This window comes from Ranitomeya variabilis, chromosome 2 (assembly GCF_051348905.1).
Source record: "Ranitomeya variabilis isolate aRanVar5 chromosome 2, aRanVar5.hap1, whole genome shotgun sequence".
Lineage (NCBI taxonomy): Eukaryota > Metazoa > Chordata > Amphibia > Anura > Dendrobatidae > Ranitomeya > Ranitomeya variabilis.
Window position 1 is genome coordinate 1048332672 of NC_135233.1, and position 22800 is coordinate 1048355471.

The window sequence follows — 22800 nt, forward strand, 5'->3', positions numbered from 1 at the left end:
GAATATGGGGAACTCAATCCATGTTGTGGACTGGTGCCGAAAGAGATAAGGGAAGAACTATGCCCTCATAACAGTGGTAATACATTACCACCTTGAAGGTAATAAGGGACAAAAGTCTGAAAGAGCAGAGCAGCTAGCTCCAAAGACTCGTCAGAGTGAGGATATCGCAGAGAAAAAAGGGTGACTTTCCCTGATAGTAAAGTCTGTCCGGATGAAAAGGAGTCTACTGTAAGGCTCCTAGGACCATTAAGGTCCCAATGATCAAACGGTATGCAATAAGGAAGAACTGCGTGTGAAAACTTCCTGTGAGAAAGTCCCTACTTGCAGTTTTGCTGCGATAAGGCGGGAAGATACTAGCTCCGCAAACAAAAACTGACGTGGTCAGTGCGGATCTCGGAGGATCACTGGGGCCCCTTTCTGCTTCCGAAAGGCTTTCGGAAGTAGTGGAAGGGGAGGTATGGAAACTGGTACCACGGCAGAACCAGAGCATGGAGTGTGATGGCTCTTGGATCTCGAGGCCGAACCACGAACACTAGTACATTGTGATTCAGTCTGGACATCATCCGACCTACAAGGCAGATCTGATGGAAGATCTCGGGGAGAAGTTCCCACTGACTTGAGGCGAAACCCTGACGGCTGAATTTGTTTGCCGTCCAGAGTTCTACTCCTGGGATATATACTGCCGAAATCACCGAATGATAGATCTCGGCCCATCAGAGAAAGTGAGGTACCTCTGTCATGGCGCCTGACCGTGGGTACCTGTTAGATGATTGACGTATGGCAACGCCGTGGCATTATCCGATTGAATTCGGATAGGGTGACCCGCCAGAAGGCAGTGGACCTGCTGTAGGACTACCGTTCGGATCTCCAGAGCAATGATAGGGAGAAGAAGACTGGCATTGGTAGTTACTAATAACCATTGAACCGGAAGAAAGGCCCTGGATGAAGAAGGGGCTCAGAGACTATCGTCTGAAAGTCTGTTTGACTTGCTGAAAACGAGCGGAGCGAAGGAAACCGTTTCCATTGTCGTCACCATTTTTCCTCAGAACTCTCCTAGCAAATCAAATTAAATGAGGGGGAGAGTTATCAAGTCCTCAGAACTCTCCTTGCGCAAGCTCCCTATTGAAGGGCCATGACCTTGTCTCGAGGGAGAATTACCATCCTTCTAGAAGTGTGCAGGATCATCCTCAAAAAGGATAACTGCTGGGCTGGAAATGAGGAGGTCTAAGTGTAGCTGCCAGCCCAGGAGAGAGGGTATAGCAAGTGATACAGACAACTCAGCGTGGTCCTGGAAGGGCAGCTAGACAGTCGACCAAGCAGGGCAGGACGAGCACGCCTCTAGGGTGCAAGAGAAAACACGACATCCGCCATGACCCCTGCGAACACTCTGGGTGCGGAAGGACAAGGTTGTGGCTTGAAAATGCTGTTCACGAATGGAAAGGCAAAGGATTTTTTGAAGAGGGTAAGTGTCATGGTCCAGTCCGGAGTTTATTTTCATTTTTCCTCTTTTTAGACTGGTCATGCGGGGGTTAATCTTATCAGCCTCATTCTTGAGCTAGCTGGGCTATTTCAGTCCCTCACAGCCTGCCTACAACTGTTAGTGATAGCTCCTGCTTCCCAGCTTGAGCCCTTGACCTGTATCCTGATATTGGTGATCCTTGTGCCTCTGTCTGCCCATACCCGTGTATGACTCGATCTGTTCCCTGGACTTCGGCTTTGGTTTTCTGTCTCTGATACCACGTTACCCTCCTGGTTCTGACTTTGCTTGCGTCCCGACTTTCTCTTACGTCTCACGATTTGGTTACCACGATCCCGGTAGGTTCTGATGTCTTGATTGTCCCCGACTATTCTCTGCTCGCCCCTTCTGTACGACGGTGATATTCTTGTGTATGACTTTAGGCTTGTATTACTTATCTCGTTACCTGTGACACCTGTGCCTGAGCTCTGTGTTACTTCGCTATGTTTAACCTCTCTTCCCTCACCAGCTACGCCTGGTGGAGGTTTCATCACAGTAAGCATCCCGAATGTCGATGGATGCCGGAAACTGCACCTTGTTCTGTTTAAGTAATGACTGAGGGGAGGAACTCCATCCGAAGAAGGAGGCCAATTTCAAAGGTTGTTAGAAGTTTGAGGTCCAGGGTCGGTCTTACTTTTCGTTCCCCCTTTTGGAACCAAGATCCCTTAGATCTAGACTGTGCTGGACAATCCTTATACAATCCTTTGTCAGTCTCCCGCTCAAAAGATTTGATTGGCCAGTTGTTACTGGTGTGAATCAAGGTAGTTAAGGTCTCCAGCCTGGAGACCATTGCTCTAGCAATCCATGTGACGGCTAGGGAGGATAGAGCGCTGAACCCGAAGCCGCAAGACGGAACGAACCAGATTTGCTATCTGACAGTCCGTGGTATTTGTAACTGATGACCCATCGGGTAGGGATACTGGTAGGTATACCACAGGAGATTCTACCCGGTTAATCTGCCCCGTGGCAGAATGTGCGGCTGCATCCAGCAGGTCATAGTCTCTTGCCATCGCTGCTCTCTTTTGACGGTGCAGAGATAATAATTAGGAACCCTCGATCCATCAACCTCTTAACAGGGAAGTGGAGAAGAATTGTCCGCCTTCTTGCATCATCCGCTAAATAGTGGTGATGCAGAGCGGGGTGCTCGTACGCCAAAAAAGGGCGCCTCTGTACATCCACAGAGTTCAGGTCAGGTTGTCTGGCGTTAGGCCTGGATGCAGAAGAGGAAACATCGAGGCGACAATCCATGTGCTCGTCTGTTGATGGTATGGGGAGATCGGTGCCCTTTAAAGGACCTGTCATCCTTAAAAATCAGGCCAGGCATGGCATCCCACGTAGAGGCTTCTGTCCAGTGAATCGCTTATCCGAACTGAATGGCAAATGCTCTACGAGAGAGTTTAGTCTCCATCTGAGGGACACTGCGTAGTCTAGAGCAGAACCAGAGTCTTCGTCAATGTACCGAGATTGGTTACTCTTCTCTGAAGCTCTGGCAATTTCTGTTGTCATCAAATCATTGGTGAGGGAGCAGGAAACAAAAACTTCTGTTTTCTAGATGCCTGTATGTTTCTAGACTCCTGTACGTTTCTAGAATACTTGCGGCCCCTGCTAGCCGACGGCTCCCATGTAGGATAGGGACCATGTATATCGGTCCTACGAGCACTCCGAGCCACCGATGGTACACGAAGGGATTCAATCTCTCGGTCAGAGAACCATGGATTGTGGTCAGTGACGAAGTCCACTGAGGGGAACTAGAGGATAAGCTGGGGTTGGCGGTGGAGGGCTCCTCGGATTGATCATGCACCTTTAAGACCAGGGAATACTGGTCATGCGCCTTTCTGAGCAGGGAATACAGGTCAGGCGCCTTTAAGACCAGGGAATACTGGTCAAGTGCCTTTAAGACCAGGGAATACTGGTCATGTGCCTTTAAGACCAGGGGATATTGGTCATGTGCCTTTAAGACCAGGGACTACTGGTCGTGTGCCTTTAAGACCAGGGAATACTGGTCGTGTGCCTTTAAGGGACTGTCAGGTACTTCCTTACACGGGTACTGATGTAGAGTGGATGTGCCCCTTTAATGCAAAAAAACTTCGCCCCAGTGTGAGCCGGCTGGGTGGACCAAGATGGCCACTGTTATGATCCTAGTGGCAAGGATCGCAGGTCGGACTAGCTAAGTAAATGAACAGACTACTAGCTCTGGGGAAGTGGTAACTAGATTGACCGCAACCTGATCCTATCTGCAAACAACTATAGGCAGCCGTGGAACATTACCTAAAAATCCTAGACGTCTCTTCACGGCCTGAGAAACTGACTATTCCTGGAGGGAAAGAAAGTCCTCTCTTGCCTCAGTGGAAGACCCCAAAGGTATAGAATAGCCCCCCACAAATATTAACGGTGAGTTAAGGGGAAAGCACAAACGCAGAGATGAAATCAGATTTAGCAAATGAGGCCCGCTAATACTAGATAGCAGAAAATAGGAAGGGAACTGTGCGGTCAATAAAAAAAACCCTATTCAAAATATCCACGCAGAGATTGCTCGAGCCCCAGCACCAACTAACGGTGCGGGGGAAGCAACTCCGTACCCCAGAGCTTACCAGCAAAAAGAAATCACATATTAGCAAGCTGGACTAGACTCATCATACACAGAAATCATATTGCAGGCAGATGAGCAAAAAATATTCAAACAGAACTTAGCTTATCCTGAAGAGGCAGAAAACGAGATAATCAGGAGTAATCAGAATAGCACTGAATACATTGACAGCCGGCAACAAGTGGAAGTGAAGCAGAGCTAAATAGGAGCCTGCCTGGTGAATAACGAGGCAGCTGATCCAGCCAGACCCGCAGGATAATAAACCAAACCACCAGGGGGAGCCAAAAAACCAAAGTCACACAATACCATCTGTAACCACAAGAGGGAGCCTGAAAACGGAGTTCACAACAGGCCACCGGGAGTTGCAGAGTTGATAAAATCTCGCAGAGAGCGAGAAGTGCCAATTCAGGGGGCGGAGCCACAGACACGATGTTGAATAGGCCCAAGCCGGGGCCTAAATTTCTGTAGCCGGCGGCCAACACCAGCGGGGCGTTCCAGGCGAGACTTCCGGGATGCGGCCTACACATCGGCTGAAGCCGGGGCATAAATTTCTGTAGCCGGCGGCCAACACCAGCGGGGCGTTCCAGGCGAAACTTCCGGGATGCGGCCTACACATCGGCCGAAGCCGGGGGCTAAATTTTCGCAGCCAGCCAGAGCGTTACCTCAGAGAGGTGGGCCACAGGAAAGTGGCTGAGGCTGCCTGTCAGCATGTGGATATCCCTCTGAAGATGGATCCAATCACCATCGGTGCGCGTCCTGGCATGGAGCCGCCGCGGATGTGGGTTTCAGCGTTGTTCTGTGCAGCGTGGACGGTGCAGGGATAAAGCGATAACCCTCAATCCATCATCCATTTGTTAGGGAGGCGGAGAGGAACCATCCGCCTCCTTGTGCCATCCGCTTTCACAGTGGTGGGACAGTGGGGGCTGCTCGGACGCCATAGAGAGGGGCCTCTGTACATCCACGGAGTTCAGCCCCCGGGAGGACAGGGCCAGTTGTCCGGCATTAGGCCTGGCGCCAGGAGAGGATATATGGAGGCGACACTCCATGTGGTCGCCTATTGCTGGTGTGGGGAGATCGGGACCGTGAAGGAACCGTCGCCCCTGAACTGAGCTCAGGCATGGCTTCCCACGTCGCAGGACATGGTACGGGGAGGTATACTCGCCTGTTGATGGTTCGGGGGAGATCGGAACCTTGAAAGGAACCGTCGCCCCCTTCACTCCATTAATTAAAAAATAAAAATTTACAGAAAAGTAAAAAATAAAATAAAAACGTTGGGGTCTGAAACAGACCCGTGTGCCTCCTACAGACACTAAGCAAGAACTGGTTAGCTGGGAGCCAGCAGGAGGGTGTATACTGCAGGGGAGGAGCTGAGAGCCAGCAGGAGGGTGTATACTGCAGGGGAGGAGCTGAGAGCCAGCAGGAGGGTGTATACTGCAGGGGAGGAGCTGAGAGCCAGCAGGAGGGTGTATACTGCAGGGGAGGAGCTGAGAGCCAGCAGGAGGGTGTATACTGCAGGGGAGGAGCTGAGAGCCAGCAGGAGGGTGTATACTGCAGGGGAGGATCTGGGAGCCAGCAGGAGGGCGTATACTGCAGGGGAGGAGCTGAGAGCCAGCAGGAGGGTGTATACTGTAGGGGAGGAGCTGAGAGCCAGCAGGAGGGTGTACACTGCAGGGGAGGAGCTGAGAGCCAGCAGGAGGGTGTACACTGCAGGGGAGGAGCTGAGAGCCAGCAGGAGGGTGTATACTGCAGGGGAGGAGCTGAGAGCCAGCAGGAGGGTGTATACTGCAGGGGAGGAGCTGAGAGCCAGCAGGAGGGTGTATACTGCAGGGGAGGAGCTGAGAGCCAGCAGGAGGGTGTATACTGCAGGGGAGGAGAGAACTTTCTTTGTATCACTTAGTGTCAGCCTCCTAGTGGCCGCCGCAGCATACCCCCACGGTCTGTGTCCCCCAATGAGGCGAAGGAGAAATTACTGAACGTGGAGTCTTCAGGGGGCTACACTAAAGCATGAAGCTAAAATTACTACACCTGGAGTCTTCAGGGGTCTACACTAAAGCATGGAGCTAAAATTACTACACCTGGAGTCTTCAGGGGGCTACACTAAAGCATGAAGCTTAAATTACTGAACCTGGAGTCTTCAGGGGGCTACACTAAAGCATGAAGCTTAAATTACTGAACCTGGAGTCTTCAGGGGGCTACACTAAAGCATGAAGCTACAATTACTGAACCTGGAGTCTTCAGGGGGCTACACTAAAGCATGAAGCTAAAATTAGTAAACCTGGAGTCTTCAGGGGGCTACAGTAAAGTATGAAGCTAAAATTACTGAACCTGGAGTCTTCAGGGGGCTACACTAAAGCATGAAGCTAAAATTAGTAAACCTGGAGTCTTCAGGGGGCTACACTAAAGTATGAAGCTAAAATTACTAAACCTGGAGTCTTTAGGGGGCTACACTAAAGTATGAAGTTAAAATTACTGAACCTGGAGTCTTCTGGGGGCTACACTAAAGCATGAAGCTAAAATTACTGAACCTGGAGTCTTCAGGGGCTACACTAAAGTATGAAGCTAAAATTACTAAACCTGGAGTCTTTAGGGGGCTACACTAAAGCATGAAACTAAAATTACTACACCTGGAGTCTTCAGGGGGCTCCTTACTGTGTGAAATTACTAATTAAAGTGCATTCAAACTAATCTGATCACAAAGTGTCCATGACTTTAACCCTCCTGCAATCAAAACTAGTCTGGGAAATCTGACACTAAATGGAATTTTCCAGTTTTAGAAAACCTTTGCGATTTGTTGAAAAGAAAAAAAAAAAAAAAATACCACTGCATTGCTCGCCCTCCCCACTGCTACTTTGTGTATCTGTTGTTGTCAGCCAATCAGTAAGCTCAGCAGCTAACGTGGTCATCTTGGGCTGCTGCGATCAGTTATTGGATGCAGCAATGTCGACGTGATGTCAGCACTGCAGAGAATAAACACAATGAAACTCGGCAGCGGACCAGGGGCGAGTGAGTAAAGCGCAGTTTGTGTGTTTATTTTTAAACAAAGTACAGCTGGGAATGAAGGGTTTTCAAAAAATGAAAACCCTATTAAAATGTTCAGTTCCTACTGCAGCACCACCCACAGGGTAAGTGAAGTATTACACAGTGGTTCGTTTTAATCATCCCTTAGATGAACTGACGGCTCCTGTGGAAGGTGAAGTCCAGGAAGATAGCCATCCGTGTATGGTAGCCCTTACGGCTAGGCAGTGCAAAAGTGTTAAAAGTGCTTGTCCAAGACTATTATATTATTTTTTGGTTTTTACCATGGTCCTAAAAACTAACAAGTACAACTACCTGCATATTCTACCCAGCACCGGCTCAGAGGTCACCTCACCGACTGCTCCTGCTGGCTATTCAGCTGATCCACCTCAGCATAGCAGCTTATCTTCTTCTGGGATGCTGTCTGAGGGGCATGACTGGCGACGTCATGCTGATTGACAGCCAGCTCCCCACTGCCTAACTGCAGGGAGCAGGCTGTCAATCAGCATGACGTCAGCAGTCATTGCCCAATAAACAGAGAGGACCAGAAGAAAAGCCGCTGCTCTGTCAACATGACGTCAGCGAAAGCCGCAGAATTGCCAGTAGGAGCCATCTGTGATGGCAGATATCGGCACTTGGCACAACAGGACAGTACAGTAGTTAGTAACTACCTCCATGTTCGCTCTTATGCTCACGGTAAAAAATAAATAAATAAATAGTCCTGGATAACCCTTTTAAGCAAAAAAAGATCAGGAGGGAAGAAAAGAGCATTAACTTTAAAAATATATTTTTCGTAAAACTTAAGACTGGAAAGACATTTGTATAATGTCCATTATGAGGACGACATCTAATCTCCTGGCAATAAATTCTGAGAGTGAGCGACAACGTAGAAGACACATCCAAATGCCTACCTGTGACCGGGGAGATAAAGGACGGAGGAAATCCCCTGGGAATAATGACATCCAAAGCTGAAGCTGTGGCTCTCCTGATAGCCGTGATTGGCCCCGACACTGATCAGAAGAAACAGAGGACACATTATATAGCACGCGCACACATCACAGAGTTTTGCTAGAATTGCTTTCTTTTTTTTTTATGGGGCAAGTACTAGTTTTGAATGACACCATTCACACCAACACATAATGTCTGTTTTTTTAGTTTTCATTGTGCGGTAAAAATGACCCGACCACGTGTCTCCCCAGGTCAGTACGACTACGGCAACACCGACCATTGTATTGTGTTTAGCTATCTTAATTGATTTTAGTAGTTAAAAAAGCAAAAAAATAAAAATAAAAATGTGTTTAGATCTTTAACAACACTGGTAAGACTATGTGCACACACTGCGGTTTTTCATGCAAATTTTCAGCTGCGTTTTGCAGAACCAGAAAAGGCTCAGATTTCAGAAATCTCATGCACACACTGGGTTTTTTTTGTCCTCAGAATTTTGTGCAATATCTTGGTTTTTGCACAATGCAGCATGTCATTTTCAACTTTTTTTACCCACTGAAAGCAATAGGTGGTGCAAAAAAAAAAAAAAGCTGAAAAAAATGCTGGTATCAGATTTTGCTGAGTTTTTGGTGCCAAAACCTGATGAAGTGGAATCAGATTATTTTTTTATGCGCTAAACTTTATCTGCATGCACAAGAGACAAATGTACCCTGACAAAAACGCTTCAAAAAAACGTAATAAAAACTAAGAAAGATCTGCTTTTTTTGGAGGAAATTTCTTACTGCCAAGAAGAGCAGGTTCTGCCTGTGGAAAAAAAATGCATCAAAAGTGCAACATGTGAACACAGCCTTACTTTTGCATTAGGAGAGTAGGTTTTTTTTACGTGCAGAGCTGAAATTTTCATTGATACCACTTTGGGTCGATTTTTTTTGCATTTTGAGGGTTGATGCGATAGCTGAAAAATATCAATTCTAGAGCCTTTTTTGGGGTGCAACATTATTGAGAGTACTACAGTACCGCCATATATATAAAAACTAAATCTTCTATGGAGACCTGTAACATGCTTGGCTTCAGAAGGGTACAAAGATGGTGGCCGATATTACAACCCTTTGCCACCCAAAGATCATACCTTGAGGGTGCAGATACACGTGTACATTGGCAACCAAACTAGGGCAGCACGGTGGCTCAGTGGTTAGCACTGCGGCTTTGCAGAACTGGGGACCTGGGTTCAAATCCAACATGATCTACAAGGAGTTTGTATGTTCTCCCCGTGTTTGCTTGGTTTTCTTCTAGGTTCCTCCGGGTTGCTCCCACACCCCAAAGACACACTGATATGGAACTAGCACCAGGTGCCGGCCACATAGTGTGGAGGCTTCTGCACCCTATGGAGTAAGCTCGGACACTGACACCTAGAAGCTGACGTGTGTGTATGTCAGGGTGTGCAGAGGGTAAATAGTAAGTATTCACAGGCTACGACAGAGAAGGGGGCTGGTTAAGATAGTGAAATACCCTATTACACCGCACTAATCAGGTGATGATACAGCCGGAAGTGGAGCTGCCAGGACCCAGGATGGAGCGGCGACTTGATGACAGCTCCAGGCTTAGTTTAACTATATTGGTAAGTTATACAGTGGCATGTAAAAGTTTGGGCACCCCTGGTCAACATTACTGTAGTGACCAGTTAAGCAAGTTGAAGATAAAATGATCTCTACAAAAGTTTGAGCACCCTTAGGCTGTGTGCACACGATGCAGATTTAGTGCGGGATCCGCAGCGGTTTTTTCCACGCAGAAACGCTGCAGATCCGCACTGTGATTTACAGTACAATGTAAATCAATGTAAAAAAAAAAGTTGTGCAGAAAAATCAGTGCGGAATTGCTGCGGATTTCAAAGAAGCGCATGTTACTTCTTTAGTGCGGGTCTGCAGCGTTTCTGCACCCCTCCATAACAGAAATCCGCACTGGGAAAAACTGCAGAAAATCAGCATCAATTCCGCACAAAAACCGCGGCAAATCCACAGCTGCGGATTCTGCCAGGAGATGCGGATTTTGTGCAGAAAATTCTGCACCTCTTTTCTTACGTGTGCACATAGCCTTAGCGTTTTGTGTGCTCAGAACTTTGACCAAGGTTTCAGACCTTAAATAGCCTGTTAGGGTTATGGCTTGTTCATCATCATTGGGAAAGGCCAGGTGATGCAAATTTCCCAGCTTTATAAACACTCAGCCTCCTCTAACCTTGTGCCAACAAACAGCAGCCATGGGTTCTTCTAAGCAGCTGACTAGCAGTCTGAAAATGAAAATGGTGGAGGTCCACATAGCAGGATAAGACTATAAGAAGATACAGTGGGGAAAAAAATAGGGATTTTTGTGTACTCACCGTAAAATCCTTTTCTCCGAGCCACTCATTGGGGACACAGGACCATGGGTTTTATGCTGCTGCCACTAGGAGAACACTAAGTAAACATAGAAAAGAGTAACTCCTCCCCTGCAGTGTACACCCTCTGCTGGCTCTAGCCTGAACCAGTTCGGTGACAAAGCAGTAGGAGATTATAACCAGTAAAAACTAGCAAACAAGAGTACAATATGTCAAAACCAAAGAACACCGCCAGCCAACAGGCTAACAGTGTGGGTACTGTGTCCCCCAGAGAAAAGGATTTTACGGAGTACACAAAAATCCCTATTTCTCCTACGCCTCATTGGGGGACACAGGACCATGAGACGTCCTAAAGCAGTCCCCGGATGGGAAACAGCTCGAAAGCTGAAACATCTTGTACCATCAGGCTACATCTGATCTACAGATGAGGTATTGCCGATTGCAGAATCCATCTGCCAAGGGCCGCATCTGCAGAAGCCTGAGAATGAATGTTATAGTGTTTTACAAACTTGTGCAGACTGGACCAAGTCGCAGCCTTGTAAACTTGTTGAGCTGAAGCCTGGTGCTGAATGGCCCAGGAAGCCCCAACTGACGGGATGGACTGTCCGATGAAACTGTAGGCTTCCTGGATCGTTGAGCGGATCCATCTGGCTATTGTAGCCTTAGAGGCAGGAAGACCCTTCCTGTGCCCTTCTGGAAGCATGAAGAGGGTATCCGATTTGCGGAGAGACGCCGTTTGGGAAACCTATTACCTCAGCGCTCTTACCAAATCCAATGTATGAAGGGCTTTCTTGATACGATGAACCGACGCTGGGCAGGACGATGTCCTCATTCAGATGGAAAGAAGAGACAACCTTGGGTAAGAAGAACAGAGATGTCCTCAAGACCACTTTGTCCTGATGAAAGACCAGGAACAGAGGCCTACAGGACAAGGCCGCTGACTCTGAAACCCGTCTGATTGACGTTAATGCCACCAGAAATACTACCTTCCAAGAAAGAACAGTCAGTGACACGTCTTGTATTGGTTCAAATGGAGACTCTTTAAAGAACCGTTAGAACCAGATTAAGGTCTGAAGGTTCCAACGGCATTTTGTAGGGAGGGACCATATGGGAAACTCACTGCATGAACGTCTTGACTTGCGATCTGGTAGCTATCCTGCACTGGAACAGGACAGATAAGGCAGAAATTTGACCCTTGAGGAAGGCAAGCGCGAGGCCCGAGTCTAATCCTGCATGGAGAAACTACAGAATGGACAGGATTGAGAGCAGAACGTCCGCAGGCTCTTCATCAGGAGTAAAACTACTTTCCAGGTGCGATGGTAAATGTATAATGATGTCGGTTTCCGGGCACTGATAATGGTGGAGACCACCTGCTGGGAGAAGCCGGCCTGGGTTAGAATCCAGGATTCAATGGCCAAGCAGTTAAACTCAGGGCCCTCGAGTCCTGGTGGTAAATCGGACCCTGAGAGAGCAGGTCCGAGCGGTCACGTAGCCACCAGGGGGCATCGGCGACGAGTTGCACTAGTTGCGCATACCACGCTCGACGTGGCCTGTCTGGGGCAACAAGAATCACTGGAATTCCTTCCGCTCTGATCTTCCTGATGACTCCCGGAAGTAGCGGAATGGGCGGAAACAGGTAAGGGAGATGAAACTGATGCCACGGGAAGACCAAAGCATTGGACCCGATGGCTAGTGGGTCGCGAGACCGAGCTATGAATGCTTGAACCTTGGCATTTAACCTGGAGGCTATGAGATCGACATCCGGCGTACCCCAGGCATGGCAAACCTGCCAAAAGACCTCCGGATGAAGAGACCACTCTCTCGAAGCGAGACCCTGACGGCTGAGAAAATCTGCCGCCCAATTCTCTACACCCGGGATGTGAACAGCTAAGATGACTGAGCGGTTTCTTTCCACCCATCGAAGGATGTGGGCTACTTTGAACATAGTCCTTCTGGTTCCCACTGATGTTTGATGTACGCCACTGCCGTGGCGTTGTCTGATTGAATCTGAATGGGACGCCCTGCCAGAAGGGGATGAAATCGCAGAAGGGCTAATTTGATTGTTCAGATTTCGGAAATGTTGATAGGGATCCGCAATTCCAGAGAGGACCAGCGACCCTGAGCCATGTGGTTGCGGAAGACCTCCTCCCATCCGATAAGGCTAGGTTCACATTGCGTTAGGGCAATCCGTTTAGCGATAGCGCTAGCGGATTGCGCTAACGCAATGGTTTTTTTAGGGGCCGCGTTAGGGGTCGCGTTAACGTCCCCGCTCTCGCAGATCCCCGATCTGCGAGAGCGGGGAACGGACCTCGGGCGCGCCGCGGACGCTGCAAGCAGCGTCCGAGGCGCGCTACAAAAGACCGGCACATCGCTAGCGCGAGCCGAAAAACGGCACGCGCTTGCGATGCGCTAGAGGGAAACTTCACATTGCTGTCAATGGGCACGCTAACGGACCCGTTGCACGGCGTTAATTGCGACATTTTCGCCGTGCAACGCTGTCCGTTAGCGTGCACACATTAACGCAATGTGAACCTAGCCTAAGACTGGAATCAGTGGTAACCACGAGCCAACTTACCGGGAGAAAAGATTTCCCCTGATCCAGAGAGGACTTCAACATCCACCACTTGTGTGATCGCCTGACCCGATGGGACAGTCAGAAACGCCGGTCCAGAGAAAAAGAATTCCTGTCCCAGGCTGTCAGCAACGCCTGTTGAAGAGGATGGAGGTGTAGTTGGGCGAAAGGGACTGCCTCCATCACTGCCACCATTTTGCCCAGTACTTGCATGCCGAACAGTAGGGAGGCCGGGCAAGGGAAAGAGTCCGGACTCCCCGTGTCAATGATTAAACCTTTTCCGGAGAGAGAATGACCAACCCTCGGGAGGTGTCCAGGATCATCCTAAAAAAGGAAATTCGCTGAGCTGGTGTCAGTGAGGACTTGCTCAGGTTCACCAGCCAACCCAGGCGAGAAAGGGTGTCCACAGTGAAGCTCACAGACTCTGCGCAGGCCTGAAAAGACGATCCTTTGATGAGCAGGTTGACTAGGTATGGAAGGGCCACCACGCCCCGAGAGTGTAGTATGGACTTATCGGCTGCCATGACTTTGGTGAACACTCTGGGAGTGGTGGCAAGTCCAAAGGGCAAGGCAGTGAACTGAAAGTGCTCGTCGCGGACTGCGAAGCGCAGGAATCTTTGGTGGGCAGGAAAGTTTGGGATATGCAGATAAGAGTCTTTGATGTTGATGGACGCAGGGAATTCTCCTTTCTCCATTGAGGTGATCACTGAACGGAGAGACTCCATTCTGAAGTGACGAACTCTGATGAATTTGTGCAAGAGTTTCAGATCCAGAATAGGACACATAGTACCGTCCTTTTTTGGAACAGCGAACAGGTTTGAGTAAAACCCTTTGAACCTTCCGTTGTGTGGGACCGGGACAATAACTCTGCTATGTCTCGTTGGAATAGAGCTGCTCGCGCCTTTGACTTGGACGGGCGAGACAGGAAAAAACATGCCGGTGGAGGAGATGCAAACTATTTTGTATCTGGAGGACACGAGATCTCTGACCCACTGGTCGTGAACGACCGAAAGCCAGGTCTGATGGAACCAAAGCAGATGACCGCCTACTCTGTGTCCTCCAGATACCGCGACGAGTCATTGTGCAGAGAAATTGCGGGATCTAGTTCCTTTGGATCCAGGAATGAGAGGGCTTGTACGAAGGCTGGGAATTCCTGTCTCTACGCGGAGGTCGGGCTGAGCCAGCGGAGGCGGTCGTGGGGACCAGCCTGTGGCACAGCGAAATGGCCGGAAACGAATCTGGTGTTGGTTTGGAAAAGGCCGGGGAAGCCTTCATTGAGGGAGGAATTTTCTTTTACCTCCGGTAGCATCGGAGATAATTTGGTCCAGTTTATCTCTGAACAAGCAGCCATTTTGATAGGGCAGAGAAGTAAGAGACTTCTTGGAAGCAGAATCTGCTTGCCACTCTCTGAGCCAAAGTGCTCTCCTGAAGGTAATGGCATTTGAGGCTGCTAGAGCGGCGCAGTTAGCTGCATCTAGTGAGGCATGAACGACAATCTCCAGCCCGGGCAATTTGATAGGCTAAATTGACCGCGTCAGGGGGCAGGTTGCTGTCTTGGCTAATTTTAGCCAGAGCCTCTGCCCAGGTTACCATAGCTCTAGCCACCCATGATGCGGCAAAGGATGGGGAAAGAGCTGCACCAGTGGCTTCAAAGACTGACCGAGTGAGACTATCAATCGGTGGGGTTCTTAATAGAAGAACCATCAGATAAAGACAAGAGGGTTTTGGAAGCGAGACGTGATATGGGGGGGATCCACTGAAGGGGATTCAGACCACTCTGTCTTTAAGGTAGTAGCAAAGGGATATCGTGCCTCAAGTGGCTTTTGCCCAGTGAATCGTTTGTCTGGGCGAGTCCTGTGGTTTTGGACTATTTCCGTTAACTCGGGGTGGTTAGCAAACACCCTGTGAGGACGTTTAGTTCTTTTAAAAGACACAGTGTGATTCAGAATAGTCCCAGGCTCCAGATCCACAATCAGAGCCTTATTGACCGCTTCGATGAGGGAATCCAATGACTCCTGGTACTCTTGGGAGTCTGGGTCTACAGAGACATCAGACTCATATTCTGAGTCGTGTTCGCTGTGAACCCCTGGAGAGGGGGAGCGGGAAACAGAACTTTCGGACGCTGAGGCACGAGAGTGCCTGGGGGACAGACTATGGTGTCGTTTTCTAGAAATTTGCGTGTTCCGTGCTGCGGGACAGTTCCTGCCCGAGGATGTCTCTCGCATGGCTGAATGGCTCTCTGCAACAGGCAAGCAGATGCCCTGGCTTGAAGAGGAATCACGGAAGGACTCTATAACCTTAGCCAGAGAAGCCATGGAATGTGCCAGGGACGTAGCCCACTAAAGGGGCTAGGATCACTAGGATCGGCAGTAGCGGAGGGCCCCTGTGCGAATGAAGGGTTGCAGGCCGTACAGAGAGAAGTACTGTGGCCATGGGACAGAGAAGCCTTACATGTGGTACATGAGGTATACACAACTGTGTGCGTCTTGGTGGCCTCTTTTGAGGTCTTAGGCCGAGACATATTGGTTCTGGTTTGGGTAGAGCTACTGCAGGGAAGGGGTTAATCGTCTGCAGTTTACCCAAATGCTGTCCTGTGCCCCCAAGGAAATCAGACGAGTGCGTCTCCGGCATCCCGCTGTGCGTGCTGCTGTCTTGCGGTACAGAGAAATGGCTGCCGAGATCAGGAGTTGCATTTCTCGTTAGAAACGAGAAGTGACAGAGAGTGGGCGGAGACAGTACCAGCAGGCGAGGATATCGCTATGGCGCTTCTCATCCGCGTGAGAAGTGCCATAAAAGTGGGCGGAACCGCCCCGTGGGCGTGGTGATGACAAAACATGGCCTAGTCAGGCCAGAATAAGGGGCCTAAATTTTGTGTGGCCTGCGAATGCAGTCGCGCCATCGCGTTAACGCAACGTGGTGCGCTTGTCGGGCAAGAAGCCCAGGGACCGTGCGCTGTGTAGGGAGCCCTTCTGCCGTCTGTGGACGCAGTCCACATAAAACCCTAGCGGAATTGAATGCCGTCAGCCCGGTACCTGTAATGAGAGACTCCGGATGCTGGATCTTCAGGTAGTGGCCATGATGTCCAAAGCTCAATCCGCCATACCTTTGATAGGGAGACGGAGAGGGACCATCTGCCTCTAATCATCATCCACTTTCAATAGTGGTGATGCTGTAGGGGCTGCACGGACGGCGTTGGGGTCCCTACGTATCTGCGGGTTCAGTCCCTTGGGATGGATGCGGGGGTCACACCCGGCTTTGGGCCTGGCTTCAGAAGGGAGTACGTGGGGGCGACACCCCATGTTCCCGTCTGTTGGTGATGTGTGGAGAACGGAGTCCTGGAGACCCGTCGCCCCTGGAAAGAGCGCAGGCATAAGAGCGATGCAGGAAGGGGTACGGGGAGATCGGGACCTTGAAAGGGCCCGTCGCCCCTTCATTCCATAGGGAAAAAATTGAGAATAAAAATCAAAATTTAAAATAATAAAGTTGGAGTCTGAAACCAGACCCAAGTGCCTCCTACAGACACTAAGCAAGAACTGGTTCAGGCTAGAGCCAGCAGAAGGTGTATACTGCAGGAGAGGAGTTACTCTTTTCAATGTTTACTTAGTGTCCTCCTAGTGGCAGCAGCATAACACCCATGGTCCTGTGTCCCCCAATGAGGCGTAGGAGAAAAGTATTTAGTCAGCCACCAATTGTGCAAGTTCTCCCACTTAAAAAGATGAGAGAGACCTCTAATTTACATCATAGGTAGACCACAACTATGAGAGTCAAAATGAGAAAACATATCCAGAAAATCTACTTGTCTGACCTGGCAAGATTCATTTTGCAAATTATGGTGGAATAGAAGTATTTGGCTACCTAAAAACATGCAAGATTTCTGGCTCTCACAGACCTGTAACTTCTTCTTTAAGAGGCTCCTCTGTCCTCCACTCATTACCTGTAGTAATGGCACCTGTTTGAACTTGTTATCAGTCTAAAAGACACCTGTCCACAACCTCAAACAGTCACACTCCAAACTCCACTATGGTGAAGACCAAAGAGCTGTCGAAGGACACCAGAAACAAAATTGTAGCCCTGCAACCGGCTGGGAAGACAATCTGCAATAGGCAAGCAATTTGGTGTGATGAAATCAACTGTGGGAGCAATAATAAGAAAAGACCACTGATTATCTCTCTCGATCTGGGGCTCCACGCAAGATCTCACCCCGTGGGGTCAAAATTATCACAAGAACGGTGAGCAAAAATCCCAGAACTACACGGGGGGACCTACTGAATGACCTGCATAGATCTGGGACCAACGTAACAAAGACTACCATCAGTAACACACTACACCGCCAGTGACTCCGATCCAGCAGTGCCAGGCGTGTCCCCCTGCTTAAGCCAGTACATGACCGGGAACGTCTGAAGTTTGCTAGAGAGCATTTGGATTATCCAGAAGAGTATTGGGAGAATGTCATATGCTCTGATGAAACCGAAGTAGAACTGTTTGGTAGAAACAAAACTCGTCGTGTTTGGAGAAGACGGAATGCTGAGTTGCATCCAAAGAACTTCCTACCTACTGTGAAGCATGGGGGTGGCACCATCATGCTTTGGGTCTGTTTCTCTGCAAAGGGACCAGGACGACTGGTCCGTGTACATGAAAGAATGAATGGGGCCATGTATCGTGAGATTTTGAGTGCAAACCTCCTTCCATTAGCAAGGGCATTGAAGATGAAACGTGGATGTGTCTTTCAGCATGATAATGATCCCAAGCACACTGCCAGGGCAATGAAGGAGTGGCTTTGTACGAAACATATGAAGGTCCTGGAGTGGCCTAGCCAGTTTCCAGATCTCAACCCCATAGAAAACCTTTAGAGGGAGTTGAAAGTCCATGTTGCCCAGTGACAGGCTCAAAACATCACTGCTCTAGAGGAGAACTGCATGGAGGAATGGGCCAACATACCAACAACAGTGTGTGCCAACCTTGCGAAGACTTACAGAAAATGTTTCACCTATGTCATTGTTAACAAAGGATATATAACAAAACATTGAGATGAACTTTTGTTAATTACCAAATATTTATTTCCCAACATATTTTGCAAAATAAATCTTGCCAAATCAGACAAGGTGATTTTCTAGATTTGTTTTCTCATTTTGACTCTCATAGTTGTGGTCTACCTATGATGTCAATTACAGCCCTATCATCTTTTTAAGTGGGAGAACTTGCACAATTGGTCGCTGACTAAATACTTTTTTTCCCCACTGTAGCAAAGTGTTTTCAAGATGTCCTTTCCTCAGTTCGAAATGGGGGTGGATCAATCATGCTTTGGGGTTGTTTTGCAGCCAATGGCACAGGGAACATTTCATGGGTAGAGGGAGGAATGGATTCAATGAAGAAATCCGAACCAGACCCCAATCATTAGACAATAAAACTTTCACACTGCTTATCTATGAACTGTTCCAATATTCATGGCCACAACTGTTTATCACTCTCCCATAATGATAGTTCTGCTTCACTTGTCTTATCTATTGCATTATTTCTGTGCTGTGTTGTGCATAAATATGTGATTCTTCAGAATTTGTATTAGTCTATGCCTGATGATGAGACCTGTGTAGTCTCAAAGGCTTGCAATTTGTTACCATCTTTTCAGTTAGCCATTAAAAGGTATCAACCACTGAGGACTCTCAAAATCTAAATATTTTACAAGCTGTGATACATTCAAAAGGGGGAGCTGCTAGGTGCTAACCATGCAGGGTGCCCAAACTTTTGCATTGGCCCATTTAACTTTAACATTTTAAAAATTGTAAAAAGATGACAATATATATATTTTCTGCGGCCTAAAAAATAAAAGGAAATGTGTAATCTTTAACTTTAGGCCTTTTAGAAATCATTTCATCATCAACTTACTTAACTGTTCACAATAACAGTAGTTTTGACCAAGGGTGCGGAAACTTTTACATGCCACTGCAGAAGTTACCATTTTAAGAAAATTCATATATTTTTTTTTGCTCGGAATACCCCTTTAAAACAAACTTCCGGGATGATCTGAATAGTAGGATGTCAACCATGCCCAAAATAGAAGTTTATACAGATATCTCAACTGACACTAAAAGCAAATATATTGGGCAAATACAAATGGGACAAACAATGTAAGAACCCTACCTGACTAGAAAGCTCTTCAGCTGCCCCCGGTAATTGATGACCAGCAGTTCGGCTGACCATTGTGTGCTAGCTTTATACTCCAGGAAGATCAGGCCGGCGATAGCGTAACTCAGGTCCCCGGGGAAGCTGGCCTGCTGTAGAAGAAAAGAACCTGAGTCAGGCCGATTTATTTCAAGATCAATTCCCATTAGCCGTATGTATTTAAAGCCAGACAAATCCAAAAATCTATTTTCCACTTCGGAAAGCTAAGAAGTTGCTGAGCTAGAACATGAAACGGTTTCCCGGTGAAACATCAGATATTGAGATGTTGTTGACTTTTCCAAAAAGAACCTCAAATAACTTGTTTTAATCATAGAACCCCTTTATCACCCCTCATCTGCTGGTTAACTTATTGATCAGTGGGGGTCCGACCGCAGAACTCACATCGATCGGCAGAATGGGGAACTTTGACCCCTGTCAGAATGAAGCAGCGGTGCAAATGCTTGAACAGCGCTCCTTTAATTTCCTACAGGGCTATGGAGCACTGTGTTCAGTTCTTTTTTTTATTTCAGCAGACCCATAGAGAATAAATGGAGCGGCAGCGGGGCGTCTGACCTGGAACATCATTTTGTAAGGGGTATGAAATTGCCTCAATCTGCCAATCGGTGTGGATCCCAGAGGAGACACGCCCAGCTATCATTAAGTTACCACTTACACATAACTTGTTTTAACTGGACAACCCCTTTAAAGAGGAAATCACCCCAAATTGACCCACACGCTTTGATGCTTCTCAGTAATTTCTACTACTAGAACTTTCAGACCCAACACAGTAACCATAGAGCCACTGAAATCATCACAATTTGGCTTAAAGGGAATGGACCATCAGAATACGACCAATTTTTTTCTTTTTTAAACAAGGGAATATTTTTACTGGTATATGTAAGTGCCCTAATTTAGAGAGATTTGATTGCTTATTTTGAAAGCTATTCTTGTATCAGTTTATTGATATCCGGCACCATTAATAACTGGGACTCACAACCAGCCCAGATGAAGCCACTGGTGGTGTCGTGTGTACAATGGTGGATAAACCTCTTTAAGTTACTTTGCAATTTTACATCCATCTATATGTTGGCTTTCTGTGACTGTCATCGGCTTCCGTACCTTTTACTTTTTTCTATCAGGCAGGTTTTCAAGTTACAATCTACTACTGTATAGCAACCAAAAGAGCCACTGAAATCAACAAAAATTTTACTTAAAAAGAAATTTGTGATCAGAATATGCCCAATTCAATTTTTTTTAAACTGTGGAATAGTTTAACAAGCATATGTAAGTGCACTAATTTAGAAAGATTTTGTTTATTATGAGAGATTTTGTCACTGGATTGGTAGACACAACCACCTCAGATGAAGCCATTGGCGAAACGCACGTCAGGTGTATAAACCCATATAAACCAATTGGTATTTTTTACAGCTATCTATCTATATGCTGCTTACTTTTCCTTTTTCCTATCATATCACTATCTACTCTCATGAACACCCTAATGGTTACTGCAGTTGCACTTCACGGTTAGACCAAATTCACACCTCAGTGTTTCGAGGACTGAGCATGGGCCGTGATGCAAAGACTGGCTGCGGGTCTCTTGACCTGAACTAATAGCCTCATAGTCAATATGAAGCTATGGATATTGGGTCAGGACCCACGGCCGGCCCGCATGTCACAGTTCATACTCCGATTGTGAACCACGGATGTGGTTCGGTATGATGTATGTCTTTCATACGGGCCTCTGCCTACTATATACTATATTTGACACCCAGTTATTAAGTAATGTCACCATATCTGGTTGTTATGTCAAAACACATTAATGCAAACGTCCATCCAAATGCGAGGTTTACATAAAAAGTCGGCATTTCTACAAATAGACCCTCTAGATGATAAAAACCGCATCCTCCAAAGACTCGTCTCTTACTTCAAACAAAAGAAAAGAAAAAAATCCATCTAAAAAGTTTTTGTTTAGTTCTGAGCCTTGAAAGGAAGGAGCTCGGCTTTCATCTTTTGTTTTCTGTCTCCCATAAATGAAGCCTCGCCACGTCTCGTTCTCGGGCGGGGATCAGACACCGAGGATCCGCCGTTTGTGCAGCTCTATCCCTTGATCATGAATTCCTTTTTCGGATGTCTACCCCCATGCCAATAAGTGTTGTGCTAAAATCTATTACGATTCATATACCGGAGGGATGACGAACAGTTCGCTGCCCATGAGATCGAACAGCCGAACGGTCCCGGTGCTCTCGGCATAAGCCACCAAGGTGCAGTCATGACTCCAGGCCACGCGCCGCCACTGGGGGTTCGGGTCTTTAGGAACTGCAAACAAAACAGAACTTTTAGCAAACATTTACCACTTCTCTACTACGCTGTGCCCTGTGGATTCATCATATTTTATTATTCAATAACTCCAGTGCCGTCAGTCAGCCCAAAAAGTTAATAAACCTCAATATTTAAGAAAGTACAAGTGAGGATTTGTCTTTTTCAGGAGAATATTTCTAAGTGCAGAATTATTATGCAACAAAATAATAAAAAAAAAAAATGTAAATTTTTCCATCTCGATTGTTTATTTTCATCTGTTACAGTGAGAACAAACCAAACCGCTCAAAGTGTACAAAAATATATATCCATAAAAAAACCAATATAGTATATCTAGCCGCCCCTTCTTCTCAAGGACAGCCATGATCTCCATCCATGGAGTCTGTCAGTTTCTTCATCTGTTGATGATCAACTTTTTGGGCAGCACCAACCCCAAACGCAGACCCCCGGACACAGATCAGAGAGGGGACTGTTCTCCTTCACTGTAAACCTCCCGTATAAGAAGCGCCCACAGGTTCTCAGTAGGGCTTAGGTCCGGGTCATTACACCTTCATCTGGCCTTTACTGATTAACTAAATAACTGGCACAATGAGTGGTCATAACCATAGCCATTTACGCTACTGTAATGCACTGCATAAGAGGTAAGCAACATAGTTAATCAGGGGAACTATACTACATTTCTAATGGGAGGTATTTGATAATATTACCATTACACCCACTACATATTGGGATAGGATCCTGGAGCTGGGAATACCGCTGTAAGGATTATTCCTGCACTGCTCACTTCCACATTGGGAACATCACGACTACAGAAGCCTGTGGGGTTGGGTTCTTGATCAGCAGGAATTGTGCACCCTGTCCTGGTCACTAGATATCACTAGGATAGGACAGTGCCCGCCGATCTGGCGAACGTCACCACTCAGCCCCTCACTGCGGAAGTAAACAGCACTGAATCTTTAAAGGGAATCTGTCACCTCAAATTGGCGTGCTATGTAAATGCCCTGTTTTCGGTCCGATGGGCGGTGTTTTCTTCTTTCCTCCACCCCATCCTTCCCTGCTGTCCGCAATATTTTCAGGAATTTGAGTAGGTGTCCTCCATAGTTTGCGCGTGCGCAATGCAATCTTGCCTCGCGCACGCGCAGTATGCTTTGCCCAACTGCGGGCAAAGCCGAAAAGCATTACTGCGCATGCGCATGTCCTGGAACACAGCGAAATACTTCCGGGACATAGTGCGCCAGTGCATGCGCAGTAATGCTTTTCGGTTTTGCCCACAGTTGGGCAAAGCATACTGCGCATGCGGGAGCGAAGACTGCATTGCG

General features: G+C 47.6%; 1 protein-coding gene across 2 annotated transcripts in view; it reads right to left on the reverse strand.

Annotated features, from left to right (window-relative positions):
* Window positions 1-22800, reverse strand: part of NBAS (NBAS subunit of NRZ tethering complex) — a 670356-nt gene that overhangs the window by 601296 nt on the left and 46260 nt on the right. The window contains exons 7-9 of one of the 2 annotated variants that reach the window (XM_077291450.1): window positions 21348-21481; window positions 19145-19278; window positions 8030-8128 (exon numbers count right to left, since the gene is read on the reverse strand). In XM_077291450.1, coding sequence (XP_077147565.1) covers window positions 8030-8128; window positions 19145-19278; window positions 21348-21481 — 367 coding nt within the window. The remainder of the gene's footprint in view (window positions 1-8029; window positions 8129-19144; window positions 19279-21347; window positions 21482-22800) is intronic. The other variant, XM_077291451.1, reaches the window with a different exon arrangement.